This window comes from Paramormyrops kingsleyae, chromosome 19, assembly GCF_048594095.1.
Source record: "Paramormyrops kingsleyae isolate MSU_618 chromosome 19, PKINGS_0.4, whole genome shotgun sequence".
In the NCBI taxonomy this organism is placed as follows: Eukaryota; Metazoa; Chordata; class Actinopteri; order Osteoglossiformes; family Mormyridae; genus Paramormyrops; species Paramormyrops kingsleyae.
The window spans coordinates 21,476,548-21,490,902 of record NC_132815.1 but is presented as its reverse complement, the minus strand read 5'-3'; the positions used below and the strand labels follow the sequence as shown (position 1 = coordinate 21,490,902).

At 49.6% G+C, this 14,355-nt stretch overlaps 2 protein-coding genes across 3 annotated transcripts in view; one reads left to right on the top strand and one right to left on the bottom strand.

The window, feature by feature from the left end:
- Nucleotides 1-349: 349 nt before the first annotated feature.
- Nucleotides 350-2,641, bottom strand: churc1 (churchill domain containing 1). The gene is made up of 4 exons (XM_023843168.2): nucleotides 2,277-2,641; nucleotides 844-979; nucleotides 695-765; nucleotides 350-528 (listed from the first exon to the last, which is right to left on the bottom strand). The coding sequence occupies exons 1-4, from the start codon at nucleotides 2,313-2,315 to the stop codon at nucleotides 436-438; spliced, it is 339 nt and encodes a 112-aa protein (XP_023698936.1). The 5' UTR covers nucleotides 2,316-2,641; the 3' UTR covers nucleotides 350-435.
- A 263-nt stretch (nucleotides 2,642-2,904) lies between these two features.
- Nucleotides 2,905-14,355, top strand: part of LOC111859951 (zinc finger protein 106-like) — a 13,932-nt gene continuing 2,481 nt past the window's right edge. For both annotated transcript variants that reach the window (XM_023843144.2, XM_023843143.2), the window contains exons 1-21: nucleotides 2,905-3,170; nucleotides 4,174-4,259; nucleotides 4,429-4,490; nucleotides 5,010-5,189; nucleotides 6,040-7,461; nucleotides 7,843-8,287; nucleotides 8,379-8,430; nucleotides 8,692-8,846; nucleotides 9,381-9,441; nucleotides 9,745-10,032; nucleotides 10,130-10,811; nucleotides 11,009-11,052; nucleotides 11,496-11,644; nucleotides 11,734-11,868; nucleotides 12,052-12,168; nucleotides 12,491-12,682; nucleotides 12,756-12,818; nucleotides 12,942-13,061; nucleotides 13,160-13,231; nucleotides 13,352-13,423; nucleotides 13,809-13,955. In XM_023843144.2, coding sequence (XP_023698912.2) covers nucleotides 4,206-4,259; nucleotides 4,429-4,490; nucleotides 5,010-5,189; nucleotides 6,040-7,461; nucleotides 7,843-8,287; nucleotides 8,379-8,430; nucleotides 8,692-8,846; nucleotides 9,381-9,441; nucleotides 9,745-10,032; nucleotides 10,130-10,811; nucleotides 11,009-11,052; nucleotides 11,496-11,644; nucleotides 11,734-11,868; nucleotides 12,052-12,168; nucleotides 12,491-12,682; nucleotides 12,756-12,818; nucleotides 12,942-13,061; nucleotides 13,160-13,231; nucleotides 13,352-13,423; nucleotides 13,809-13,955 — 4,512 coding nt within the window. In that variant the 5' untranslated portion in view covers nucleotides 2,905-3,170; nucleotides 4,174-4,205. The remainder of the gene's footprint in view (nucleotides 3,171-4,173; nucleotides 4,260-4,428; nucleotides 4,491-5,009; nucleotides 5,190-6,039; nucleotides 7,462-7,842; nucleotides 8,288-8,378; nucleotides 8,431-8,691; nucleotides 8,847-9,380; nucleotides 9,442-9,744; nucleotides 10,033-10,129; nucleotides 10,812-11,008; nucleotides 11,053-11,495; nucleotides 11,645-11,733; nucleotides 11,869-12,051; nucleotides 12,169-12,490; nucleotides 12,683-12,755; nucleotides 12,819-12,941; nucleotides 13,062-13,159; nucleotides 13,232-13,351; nucleotides 13,424-13,808; nucleotides 13,956-14,355) is intronic.

The following is a 14,355-nucleotide window of genomic DNA, read 5'->3' as shown; positions in this document are numbered from 1 at the left end:
ACGGCTTAAGGTAGAGAAATGAACATTCATTTCATGGACAACAGCTCTGGTAGACATTCCTGCAGTCAGCATGCCAATTGCACGCTCCCTCAAAGGTTGCGACATCTGTGGCATTGTGCTGTTTGATCAAACTGCACATTTCAGGGAGGCCTTTTATTGTGGGCAGTCTAAGGCACACCTGTGCAATATTGATGCTGTCTAATCAGCACCTTGACATGCCACACCTGTGAGATTTAGACAGATTTGTGAACAATATTTGAGATAAATGGGTCTTTTGTGTATGTAGAAAAATTTTCCTATGTTTGAGTTCAGCTCATGAAAAATGGGAGAAAAAAACAAGAGTATTGCGTTTATATTTTTGTTCAGTGTATAATGGTTGGTTCCTATGTCCTACATCCTAATGGCACACAAGATCAGAGCTGAGTCCATTATCTTCTAAAACAGGGGTGCGCTCTGTCTTGGGTCATCCGGCAGAACACTGATGGAGTCTTCGGCCTTACCACACAGGAGACACAACATGGTATATTCCTGGAGATCATAATCAGAAAAGAAAAAGAATTACACAGAGCAACATGGAAGCACTGTGTTTTGCATGTACAAAGCATTCAATTGTATTGAATACTACTGATTTCAGCTGATTTGTTAAAAATCCTTGCCTCCTGGAGGACAGAAAAAATAAGGAGGGGGGCTTCACCTGATAATCATCCACGACGGAGAATGTGTACTCGTGCCTGGCTATGATGTGGTCACAATTTTTGCACACATCTATACAAGAAAAACATTTCAAAGGAGGTACCAAATACCATGTTTAGTGTACCTAAATGACAGGTAACAGTCACCTACGGTCATATGTGACAATCTCCTCTCCATCCTCATCCTCTGTGGCCTTGTTGCTGATCAGCACAAAGTCACGCTGGTGGCACTTGGCACAGCCGACGTAGTTCATCAGGTACGAGCCATCTTCCAGACATGTGTTTCCCTGAAAAAGCACAAAGTCTTAGCAAACAGCAGGCTACATTAGTGAAAGTAAAGGTTGATTGTTTACAGCAGATAACTTGTACAGATATTCCTTTCCATTATACACATGGTCTTCTGGTGAAATAGACGTCAACCATATAATGAGCACGTTAATTATGTTGCGAACTTGTGCCTGATTTGGCCATTATTCTGCAGGGTTCTCAACTTTAGTCAGCTGGCTGGAATAAGATTTTTAAATCGAGATTATTCTCACGAATTTACATTTATGTAAAAGTTTTATTACCTTGTAAATAGTCTATAAGGTTTGCAAACTAACCCAACCCCGCTTTTGACGTAGCTAATTTTTGGGTTATAATGGAATAATATAGATTTGCCGTAAGATTTCTTGAGTTTGAAAGGGTGAGGGTCACGCCAGATGTGTTAGAGCTGGCAAGCCTGATTCTGCCGAAAGATGTTTCAACGTCTCATCAGCTGCACAACAATTATAAACTCATAAAAACAATTCACCCGTCCCTGAGAAGTCCTAATATCGCTACTATAAAGATGAGGTATTTCCACCAAGTTCAAATGAAGGGAACACCAAATCAAGCTAAATAAGGCAACATATGAAACATCGCTTAACGACCTCTGGGGTGAGTTTCCCGAAGCGTTCTTAACGCTACGTCGTTCTTAAGTTCTGTGTAAAAGATAGAACTAACGAACGACGTAGCGTAGGCTTCGGGAAACTCACCCCTGGACGGTTGATAAGAAAGCCACATTTAAAGGCCAAGAAAGGGATTAAATAAATATTGAACAGAATACGTACGTAACATAATTAAATTGCTATGGAAAAAAGATTATACGAATAAACAAAGCTATAAACAGAAGTGGCTAAATAATGTTTACACGTGCTTCCTTAACATACGTAATTCCCAGGCGCCAACTTAATACCTTTTTCCTGAGTGCAGCTACTTAGGCTTGGTGGAACTATTTGGACAACGTACAGTATTCCCTCTAATGAAATGACGCATATTCTCATAAGATACCCAACCGTGAGGATACCTTAACGTGGGTGTTCCGTTTGATCACCGGTTCGATCGAGCAAGCAGATTGCTCATACAGTACTATAGAAATTCCATTTTACTCACCACATAGCTGGTTGTTTCTTTACACGTGTAATGAATACGGAATATACAGCATCCGTAAGAGTTTCAAAGTCTCAGGCACGCGTATGCTTTCGCATGGGTGACTACGTACCTGCTTGACGAGCCTCTTCCTTAAACTGCACGCATATTTTTAGCAGTGATCAAAAGACTTACCCTATCAGGATACTCTTTCTGTACGCAGTCGGTGCACATTATTCTCCCGTTTCCTGCGTTATTATAAAAAGCAAATAGTACAACAATACCCTGAGTGGTTATTACAACGATCCAAATAAAAATATAACCAAGCAGTGCACTTCCGCCAAAGTGGCCTTGGTCACGTTGTGATTCCAGTCCAGTAGACCGAGGCTGCAAAAAAAGCGATGCATGTTGCGCAGCTGCCAGTATCAGTCAGCTCTCATGAGCATGTTATCATTTTTAACATATTTGACTAAATTTGTTATAACCCAATTGCTATAGTTATGAATTTTTCCCTTGATAAACATGATATAGCTACAGTTCATGCAATTTAACCTATGGCTGAGTGTTATGAGTGTTATGGCTAAGTTTAACTTAAATACACATAAATTCACAAGGTTATGGTAAAATGCATGCCCTGACTAATAAAATCGTACTTTCAGATAATAACTGTGAACACGCCTGAGATATTGGTGGTTAATGTAATTAGCGAAATATTTAACCCGCTAAAAGATATAATATTGAAGACGACTACATCAGTTTTTCTGAAAAAAATGGACGTGTTTTACACGTCATCATAGTGCGACGTGATTGCCTGTGACGTCATACGGGATGAGGAGAAACCAAACTGTACCGTCTACGGACATGGTGTATATTGGACGCACGTGTAGTGTAAGGGGATTGGAACTGTAAACAGGCTATACCAGGAAAATAAGTATGATATCCTGTTAGTACAATGTGCAGAACTTCGCAAAATCTACTACGGCGCGTTTTTAAGAAACATAAATATACTTAAGACAACATCAAACAGCGAAGGCATGCTTGTTACTAGCAAGCTGATTTGGCTCCCTGTGCATCTGTCTTAAAACACATGTAAGTGGTTCGTATAAACTTTTAAAGTAAGCTGTACCCGTGTTTTCTGTTATGGGGGTTGCTATTGTGCATGTTCTCTGACAGACCCTGTAATGATACGAAAGTTAAAGCTATACAATTAATGCGCCAACAGTTGCGAAGGTCGTTGGGCGGTGAAGTTTACATTTTGCTAATAAAAGGGCTGAATAAAGCTATTTTTATGCCGATGTAGCGTGTAGTAAATATGAATATTACGTATCACTTATTTACTATTATAAAATGCAACCTGGCACACAAATGTTGGTTGAAGTATCTCCCTCAAAAATACAGATAGCGATGGATTAAGTACGGCAATGTTTTGTCACATTTTTTCAGGCTTTTCAACAAATACGTTACCTGGATTTTTTAAAATCAGCCTCATCAGACTTTTAGTTTTGATATTTAGTAAATATTTTTAATTACGGATAAATTTTTCTGGCGTGATTTCCATGGCTGCTGTAGCAGTACCACACGTCAAGTGTAATGTTTGTGTTGTTGTTTCTGTGTACGTGAAGATGTGAATTACTATATTGATACCAAGATAACAACATTTAATGCTTTTGAGGTATGGTGTAGTGATTCGGCCCTAACAATGATGATAATGTCTTTGGAAATGGAACTAAGAGAAGTGAGGGGGTTACATGCATATTTACTGCCTCGATCTCATCAGCAGGATTTGAAAGCTGTCCGTAATGTTTTATTTCCTTGTAGTCCATAACGTAAATTTGGTGGGAAATCCAATGGTCAAACCACAGTTAATGATTTGCCAATATTTTTTTCATATTCATTAAAATCTTTTTGAAGTGCTCTTAAAAATTATTTATATAAAGGAACTCAAAAAAGAACAAATATGCTCTTTGGATGTATGATCACGTAGATGGATACCGGAGTACCCATCATATGCCACAGATATGCTACAGCCAGGAACATTTTTTTTATTTATGTATTTTTTATTAATCAGATTTTTCTGTGAATCTCCTTCCAGTGATGGCCTGATGCTCCACCTCAGTGGCCGACATGGGGAGAGAGAGGAGATGCATCCTGTGTCATACGACACACAACACAAAGCAGGTGAGCTTCCACACCCAGAGCCTGGGATGCTGTGTACGGCGAGGTGTCCTGCTCCCCAGCCAATGAGAGGAGGGGATGTCTGTACTCCAAGCACGTACTGCTAGATCCTGTTCTAGTCATTGTGTTCCCCACCCAGCATTAACACTGGCTTTGTGCCCCCTCTTTCCAGGAGATGGAGGAGCACTTGCGGAGCATGCTGCACCACCGCGAGCTGGAGAACATTAAGGGCCGGTGAGAGACAATCCTGCGAGGTTCCTCTGCAAGCTCCTCCCTCTATCCGCAGTAGTGTGACCACCTAATCCATGTCAGGAGAGACATTATTGGCTAGGGCAGGGTCTGTGAACTTCCGTTTCAGCCATTTTAATTAAAAGGACCCGGATTTCACTTAAGCACTGAGTTCTTGCTGTGTGCTGATTGGTCAGTCTCATATAATCATGCATGTGTCATTAATGTTAATGTGAAACAGCTGGATGAGTCTTTCAATCAAGGAAACGAACTAGTAAAAACACAAGAACCAAACAATTTGACCAAATTGTGAAACCTGAAGTAGCTCAGATGTCCCTCCTGATGTGGATCAGGTGGTCACACTAATCCACAGGGACCTGTTACGATTAAAAGATGCCTGTTGTCGGATTTATTTGCACCACAAATAACAGCTGACTCTCGCTGGACGTTGCCAGCTTTGGGAATGTGCAGTCAGGGCTCTTTAGTTGCTGCATTTGACAGCCCCAATGTTGGCCTCCTCCACAGGGACTGTAACCACGAGTGTCGGGTTTGCCAGATTTCGGTGGTGGGCCTGACGGGCTACGCCAGTCACATCTCCAGCTCCTTGCATAAGTTTCGGGTGGCACAGCAGGAGCAGGGCGAGGGACCCAAATCGGATGAGGAGTACTTCGACGCAGAGCTGGAGCACCTCGAGAAACAGCGCAGGTGGGGTTACGTCATGGCGTGCGCTGCTTCGGGTGTCCGCTCACACTTGGTACGATAAACACCCTGCTCTGTGGCTCACTCTGTCTCAGACTGTACCAGTCTATCCAGCAACTCAAACCCAAGCAGGACCATTGACCTGGTCCACCAGCAGAAGGTTATTAGTGGTAAATTGCTAAATTTTAACTAATTACAGTTATTTCAAGCTCACTGACAAGATATTTTTCTTACTTTTCTTCAGAATTCTTTGTTTAGCCAACACTAAGTAAGTTTTTCAAGTGATTTGCCATCTAAGGTAAAAATAATGATGTTCTTTATGGCAGGGGTTTCCAACTCCAGTCTTGGAAAGCTACTATCCAGTAGGTTTTCTATCCTACTTGGCTTCTGATGAGCCGCACCTGCTCCTGGTATTTACCTGAGAACTAGTAGAAAACCTACTGGAAGGTAGTTCTCCAGGACTGGAGTTGGAGACCCCTGCTTTATGGAGTCTTGCGTCCTTATGGCCTGTGAGCAATCAGTTGTATACTATCATAGGAGCATAACTGGCATGGCAAAATGATTTACACATAGCAGTATCAAAAACGTGGAACAGCACGAATAAGTCAAAATAAAAGCGCAGAATCCTGCGTCCCAGTCAGAATCACATAGAGCAGTGTTTCTCATCCGGTCGTCAGGGTCCCCTAGATGGTCTACGTTTCTGCTACCTCCCATCTCCCAGTGGACTTTCTGGAGACCAGAAAGAGACCAGTTTGAGAAATGCTGACAGAGAGTATGGATCTCAGAGTAGTTGTGTTGTACTGGCCAGTCAGGCCTCCTCTCTGGGATCACATCTGACCTCCTCCTCTCCCATCAGAAAAGAACAGGAGGCAGCCGCCCAATCGGAGGAGAACAGGCGACAGAAGCAGCTGTTCTGGTCGGAGAGGGCCCCCGCGTTCCAGCACTTCAGGGGGCCACATAGAGGGGGCTACCCCATGTTCCACCCAATGCAGATGGGCTGTGGCACACCCCGCTGGCAATTGCGACCATTTCCTCCTCAAAGGGGCGCCCATGGCACACACCATGATGGAGGGGCCCCTCAAGGGTCGGGGAACAGGCACCCCAGCCAGGAATTCCCCCCAGGCGGGATGCCAGGCTTCCCAAATTGGCCAGCACGGGGTTTCGGGCATAGAGGTACACAAAGAGGGAAAAAGTGGCAACACCAAAGCTACACATTCAGTCCAAGTGGACAGATCTTTGGGTCATACCCTGGCAAACAGCACAGGCCGTGGGGCAACATGAACTCGACAGAGATGAACATCGACTTCACCAACAATCAGCTGCCCATGTCGTGCAGCTTCCAGCTCAACACCAAGGAAAGGATGTTAGAAGGCTACCGGCGCCCCGATGGGAGGCAGCAGGCTCAGCCAACGTCCGGGACAGAGAAACTCCCCAAGTTTGGCCAAAGCAGGGGTAGGGCCAACAGCTGTGGGTCTTTTGGCCGGTCCCCACATGAGCAGGACAAACAGCTTCAGGAAATAATGTGGAAGGCCAGGAAGGCTCTTCGGGACGATGGGGGAACGGGAGATGTCTTAACCCCCAAGCCACACACAGGGGGGCACCACTGGACCGTGCAGCCCAGTACGAAAAGCAATCCTAGTACATCTGCGGGTTTGAAGAGCATGGGGACCCAACCGGACGAGGCTGGCCAGCATCCGCAAAATAGCGTTCAGTCTCAGACATCCAGCGGGGACACCAAACCAACATCTCCCCACGCCTCATCCGTGCAGTCAGTCCAGATAAGTACCTCCACCAGCGAGGCTTCCCAAGAGGCTGTTCCTGTGGCACCGGAAGGAGGGGTGGAGGGGCTGAGCATGGAAGCGGGGGAGGGGAAGGCCCGGGAGGCGGAAACATCAGAGGCAGCCGTCGAGCAAGGGGTAAGAGAGCCCACGACGGACGAGGGGCCCAGCTCTGACAGCGACGCACTGAAGGACGCCCCCACGACACCCGCCGCGCCCCGTGTGCCCAGCCTGAGCAAGCTGGACCTGCCCGCGTCCCTCAAACGAGACCTGTCTCGTCACATGAGCAAGGCGGGGATCCACGAGCCTAACCTGAACATCGCACGCCGGATCCGCAACATCGACGGCCAGCGGAGGCCTATGGCTGAGAAGGATTCGGGCCTGAAGCCCACCCTGAGGCAGCTGATCAGCTCCTCGGGCTCCCGGCGCAGCGTCAACTGGGACCAGGTGTACCAGGAAGTCAGCAAGAAGAAGCAGGGCCAGGGGAGGGGCATGCCCAGGTGAGAGCTATCCATTGTTTGCAGAAACGATGTAGCCTTTGGTTAATGCACTTCGCTTGGTATACGCAGGGTCAAGGTGGGCAATCACCCTCATACCGATGGCGCGATACTTCATGTCAGCTGGGCCGTCTTGAGCATATTCTGCAGAAGCGGCCATATTTGTCTATGTCATTTCCAAGTTGTTGGTTCCCATATTTACTGTTGACATATTGATGTATCTGCTACTCCCTTTGCTGTTTTTAATGCACCATTTTATGTGAGCTTTGCGGTGCTGTTTGTTCAGTCTGTGGCCCATAATCACTTGTCTGATTGTTTGGTGCATTTCGCATTGGAAACAGCGTAAGTGTTTGTAAACAAAGATGTCTGCCTTTCACCTTTTAGGTTTGGAATTGAGATGGTGGCTCCGGTGACTTCTGACCTGGAAGTTCACAGCCTGGAGAAGCCTCCTCTGTCAGAGGGCTTTCACTGGGAGGCATTGGACGAGCCACACGCTGCTGTCCCTGGGCCTTCATCTCGGAAACGCAGCCTGTCGGAGAGTAACGTGGCGAGTGGCGACAGGGCCCTCGATTTTCCACTGGCCACGGGCGGCGTCCCGAGGGAAGCTCCCAGGAAGAGCCTCCATTTGAACTCTGGGGAACCCAGGACTGTGCCATGGGTCAATGGGAGCCCCCTACCCTCCAAGCCTCAAGCAGAAGGCTGTCAGAAGGGAGACTCTCAACGGGGCGCCAGTCCAGTGGGCAACCCAGAGAACTCTGTGGAAGAGGATGCTGGGACCGTTTCGGGAACAGAGCAGGACAATTCCCATGGGGGAGGGACTGCCGGAACGGTGGGCATCCGTAGAGTGCGAGCCCATGAACCTGAAGCGACCAAAGGCTCTGCGGTGTGTTCATGTTCCTGTTTCCTTTCTTTTTGGACAGGATGTAACATCGACAGTCTCAAAAAAGGTCACAAAGAAGAATAAAGTTAAAGGTGAGTCTGTTTTGCTCTTAAAGGCTGTTTACATATGCAATGTGCAACTATTATGGTGACTAAGCCTTGCTCGAAGTTATGTACTTAACAGGATTTTTTTTATTTTGCAAATATGGTTGGGAATGCTTCTTTATTTGGCATGTTGCCTCGCCGACATGTGACCTGAAAGTGGTCTGGTGCTGGGGCTGGCAGTCCATGTTGATGATGGATGTTTGTTTGTTTGTTTGTTTGTTTTGTTGGTGCCATGGTACGGGGCCTCAGAGCGCACACCAGTGGGCGAGCTGCTGACGCTCTCCCTGCGGGAGGAGGAGCTCAACGGCTCCCTGCAGACCCTAGAAGACGGCCTAGTTCAGGCTCGCATGGCCCTGCAGGCTGCATACATGGAGGTGCAGCGCCTCCTGATGGTCAAGCAGCAGGTGAGGTGCCAGCAGTTTTCTGGGTCGCCGATATTAAGCGTCTCCCTGTCCCAGTCTGCCTCATCATTTAAGGAACTTCGTTATCATCCTATTTAAAAATTATGCCAGAGTGTATTATTCTTGTACCAGTTTGCAGGGATTTCTGTAGCCTCTTCTGATTGGTTAATATTTAACCCTTGGAGCACAGTCATTTTGTAGAACAAGTAGAGCTGCTGTGGGTCTCATTTGATTGAAAGGCTCCTTCTGAGAGCATGTCCTTCCCCTGTAGTTTGTTTGTTGGGCGTGGCACACACTTTTTTTTCTCAGAGGCTTTCAGACCCACACTGGGTGGGATTAACATGCTGCAGACTGGTTTAACTGTTCCCAGTAATAACTTGACTAACCCAACAGGAACCCAGAAATGATCAGGCTCTGGTGGGTAACGTGCTAATCCCATTCATCGTCGATTTTGAGGTTCCTTTCACCTCCCACTACCTTAAAAATGTCTGGGTGTTTATTAAGCATGTCAATGTTATGACCTTTAAATGCTTCCAGATCACCACAGAAATGAACTCGCTGCGGGCGAAGCGCATTGAAATCCTGCAGGGCATGCAAGGTTGGTCCCACCAAAGTTTGTTCATAAAATGAGTGACAATGAACGAATTCTGTGGTCGTCTGTGACGGTGAGCGTACAGAGGGGATAACCGTGAAAGTCAGGATGGCAGTGAACGTTCAGTGGGGGTGACCGTGAGGATAAAGTGGGGGTGACTGTGAGCGTACAGTGGGGGTGACTGTGCGTACAGTGGGGGTGACCGTCATGCCTGGACTCCATGGCACTGTTACACACACAAACTTGTTTTTTTAATTGTTTACGAGATACCTGGCATTTGACTCCTACTTTTCCAACCTTGTTTTCTAGACAATTATGAGAATGGGGCCAGTCCTAATGGAACGGCAGAGGCCTCTGTGGCGCCCCCTGCTGATTCATCTGCTCTGCCCAGCCGGCCTCCTCTAGCTGCCCTCTCCCCGCCGTCTGTCTCCCTGTCCTCCGCGTCACCTGCGGCCAGCATGTTTGCCCTCAAAGGGCCCTCTTCCATCAAGCAAGAGTCCCTCTCTCCCAGCCACTCGAATCCGGACGCCATCGACAGCACCGCCCCGGGACTGTGTGACCCAGCACCCCCCCCTGCCGTCTCCTCCCCCCACATGGGTCCGAGCTCTCTGTCCCTGGTAACATTTTAGCATCGCTGTGGTAAGTTTTTCGTCCTCTTTAATCACCATTGTTTTTCTGTTCCTCCCACCTGCAGAGCTCCCTGTACACGGTTCCTCTCCATCCACTAGTGTGTCGAGGGGGGGGCTTAGTGGTGCTGCTTATAGGGATTCTGCTGGGGAGCGGCTGGGTTCTCCTGGGATGCTCACCACCGAGGCCCAAGTGGAGGCGCGCTCTGACCAGGCTGCTGCGGCCCACGCTGAGTGTCCTGCTGCCGGAGGCTCTGGAAGTGGATCCCCGCCTCCCGGTTCTCTCCCCACCTCCTCTCCGGGCTCCAAGAAGAAGAAACTCCTGAAAAAGAAGAGGAGGAGGAGGAGGAGGATGGTGGCGCAGTGTGAGAACCGCGCAGGGAGTACGGCGAGCGACACAGACCAGGAGATCCTCGAGCCCCCGAGCAAAACCAAGAGGAGGCCAAAGGAGCAGGAACAGGATGAGGAGGCAGGGAAACCGGGTCCCTCGGAGCTCCCTCTGGGAGGGGCCACCAGCGACTCCTCCTCCTCCCTGGCCATTGTGGATAACCCGGAAGCTCCTCCCTGCGAGGTCATCTCCCTCGACTCCTCTGAACAGGAGGAGGAGGAGCGCAAGGAGCCCGCCCCATCGCCCTCTGCTGCTCCCTTACCTCAGATCTTGAGGAAAGCCAAGCAGCGGAGACTGGCCTGCGATGAGGTCAGCTCCACCAGCGAGCTAGACCCTGGCATCAAAACGGAGACGCCCTGCAGGTCAGGCCCGGTCCCAGTGGGGCCCCCTTGTGGTTCAGTGACAGTGATGACTGTTTGCGTACATTTATGGCTCATCGCAAGTCATACGCACATAGACCGGCCGGCCTTCAGAGGGCGCAAACGCATCATCGGCAGTGTCACCGCCTCGGTTTGCAAGCAGGAAATCTCTCTCACCCCTGTCACTTCTGTCCCCACAGAAAAACCCGGTCATCTGCGGGGGGTGGCGAGCGCAGTTCGCAGTGTAAGTGCCTTACTGGCCCTGCCTCAGATTAAGGGCTGTTGAAATGCAGTGGCAGCTGTATGTATCAGCAGACCTCCATTCGGTTACATCACATTTTCGTACCATGTCACATCCTCCTCTTGTGGCATTTTATGCTCCAACTAGTAAATAATGCAAGAAAACCTTTCCACTTCCTTCTGAGATGCAGAAGTTCATTTTCGTCCGCTCTAGAGGACACCATGTTTTTGCTCATATCTCTCAGACTATACTTGCTGATTTCTTAAGTCCTGTTTTTCCTTAAAGAGGATGGTTAGGACCTTAAGATGATGTCACATGTGAGGTGTGATATTTGCCATTGCCATTAATGTGTTATTTGTGTGGATCTCAGAAGGATAGGGGAGAGTGCAAAGTCCTGCTTCTGTCTTTGTGTCACATGCCACGTATGAATGTATGTGTGTCTGCAGTCCATGTTTCCTTGGAGTCGGAGAGCAAGCAGGAGCCGTCTGAGGGCTCCTTCCAGGGCCATCAGGCGGCCGTCACTGGCTTGCAGATCCACGGGGGGTTCCTGTACACCTGCTCCGAGGACCAGACGGCGCGTGCCTTCAGCTTAGTGGTGGGTGTCGACCCGGCTTGGTCCAATCTCGGACCCGCCGCACAGTTCTTTGACCCGCACGGTTCCTGACGCGGGCGTGTCGCCTGTAGACTCGCCAGTGCACGGCCGTGTTCGAAGGCCACGGCGCCAAGGTCAACTGCTTGCTGGTGTCGTCCGGCCCGGGGATGCAGTCCTGCCTGTACACGGGTTCCAGTGACCACACCGTCCGCTGCTACAGTCTCAAGGTAGAGCCGTCGGCCCAGCACATGCCTGTCTGGCAGAACTGTGTGGATAATCGCTTTTTGAAGAGGAACGTTGTGTCTCTCGGCTTGAACATCTTTGGTCCTATAGCTTGTGTATTCTCTCTTTTTTTTTTTTTTCTCTCTCTCTCCTCCCAATCTCCCACCGCCTCCCCTTCCTGTCCACAGAACAGACAGTGCGTACAGCAGTTCTGCATGCTGGATCGGGTCTTGTGTCTGCATAGCCGCTGGAAGATTCTCTACGCGGGTCTGGCCAATGGCTCTGTGGTCAGCTTCAGTCTGAAGGTGAGCCTCGTTTCTGCTCTTCAGCTTTACGCCACCTACATTTTAATTGACTCTTGGATTTGGTGTGGGTGGTTGTGGGGCTCATGCCTGCCTTAAATAAAGGCCGAGGAGCAACTCAATAAATACTTATTAATAGATAAGAAACACAATGGGGGGCAACATGCAGTGCCAGCCCCTCCCTGTAAGCACAGGAGCTCACACGGGGCCCCCTCCCAATCCCAGAGGTCCCCCTGCTGACGCTGCTTAACCCCTGATCTGGCACAGGGCTCATATTCCCTCTTCTATAAACCTCTAAGAGTTTAATGGCAATTGTCACCCGCAGAAAAACCAGCAGCTGGATGTATTCGAGTGCCACGGGCCGCGTGCAGTGAGCTGCCTGGCGTCCACGCAGGAAGGGTCACGCCGCCTCCTGCTGGTGGGCTCCTACGACAGCACCATCAGCGTGCGGGACGCCAGGAACGGCCTGCTCCTGCGCACACTCAAGGGCCACACCAAGACAGTGCTCTGCATGAAGGTAGGTTCACCTCTTCTGCCTCTGCTCTGTGGCACCCCCTAGTGGAACATCTGACCCACACGTCTTCCTGCAGGTGGTGAACGACCTCGTCTTCAGCGGCTCCAGCGACCAGTCTGTCCATGCCCATAACATCCACGTGAGTGGCCTCGCCGCCTCCTCGGCGCCGCCCTGCTGGTCCTGTCCTCCGCTTACCTCATTCAGCTCTCCGTTTCTGTGTCTCTTTGTCTCCGCCCCCTCGGCCCCGAATTGTCGCTTGCAGACAGGGGAGCTGAATCGGATCTATAAGGGGCACAGCCACGCTGTTACTGTGGTAGCCATCCTGGGCAAGGTGATGGTAACTGCCTGTCTGGACAGGCTGCTGCGCGTCTACGAGCTACAGGTTGGTCCCCCATCCCGTGCCGTGGCCTCACTTTGCCCCCTCCCTCAGTGTGTTGCTGATGAAGCCTGCCTTTCTGCCCCCCTCCACCCCCCCCCCAGTCCCACGACCGGCTGCAGGTGTACGGTGGTCACGCAGACATGGTCATGTGCATGAGCATCCACAAGAGCATGGTGAGCAGAAATGGCCGCCTTCGGGCCTGGCGAGTTCCAGCGAGCGCTTAATGCGAGCAAATGTTCAAGATGGCCGGCTGGCGTTAACGCAGTCACTCTGTCTCCATGTCCGCGGCCCAGATTTATACCGGCTGCTACGATGGGAGTGTCCAGGCTATCAGGCTCAACCTGATGCAGAACTACCGCTGCTGGGTAAGGACACCCGCTTGGGCCAGTCGTCCCGAACGTGGCTGTCTGTAAGGCTGATTGGACAGTCAGCTAACGTGTCACGCCTCTACTTAAGCTGCGCAGTCGGTTAGCGGTTAGCAGTTAGCATGGCGATAGTCATTTTTAGGTCAAGTAAAGCTCTTATCTTCAACCCAGTCAGAGAAGCAGTGAAACTAGTAACGATCCTCCTGGACTCGTGGTGCCAAGTTCTTGACAGGACAGACATTACAGTGCCGAAGGCGGAGTCAGAATAATTTACGCGTGCAAAAAAATCCAGCACAGCTAGCAAAACTATTTCCTTCTTGAAGAATGCTAATTCCTGAGTCAGGGCCAAACTGGGTGGATTACAAAAATACCCTCCCTTCTACAGTGGCATGGCTGTTCGCTGATCTTTGGTGTGATGGCCCACCTGCAGCAGCACCTCCTCACGGACCACGCCAACCCCACTCTCCGGACCCTCAAGTGCCGCTGGCGGAGCTGCGAGGCCTTCTTCACCTCACGGAACGGCTCTAACCAGGTACGCGGCCCTCCCTCCCGTCGCCAGACGGCCGGGGACGGCGAGCAGCCAGCCGACCGATTCACAGCAGCGTGGCAACCTATCTAATAATAAACGTCAGAGCAAAAGTGCAAGAATTAGGCTCGAGTACCGAAACTCAGTGCCAGTGTGGTCATGAATCGGTATGTACCGGACCGTATTGCAACGCAGATTTCAAGGCCTCTTAAATGCCTGAGCTGTCGATTTGTTGTAGTAGTAGTAGTAGTAGTAGTAATAATAATAATCGATACTTTATTGATCCCCATGGGGAAATTGTCTTTATGCTTCCCTCAACTTGCTCTTGTAGAGTAAGCTTATTTACCCTTTAGTGCTCAGGCAACGGAAGCATCACTGCACCTCACGCGCCGTTGCAACTTAACAT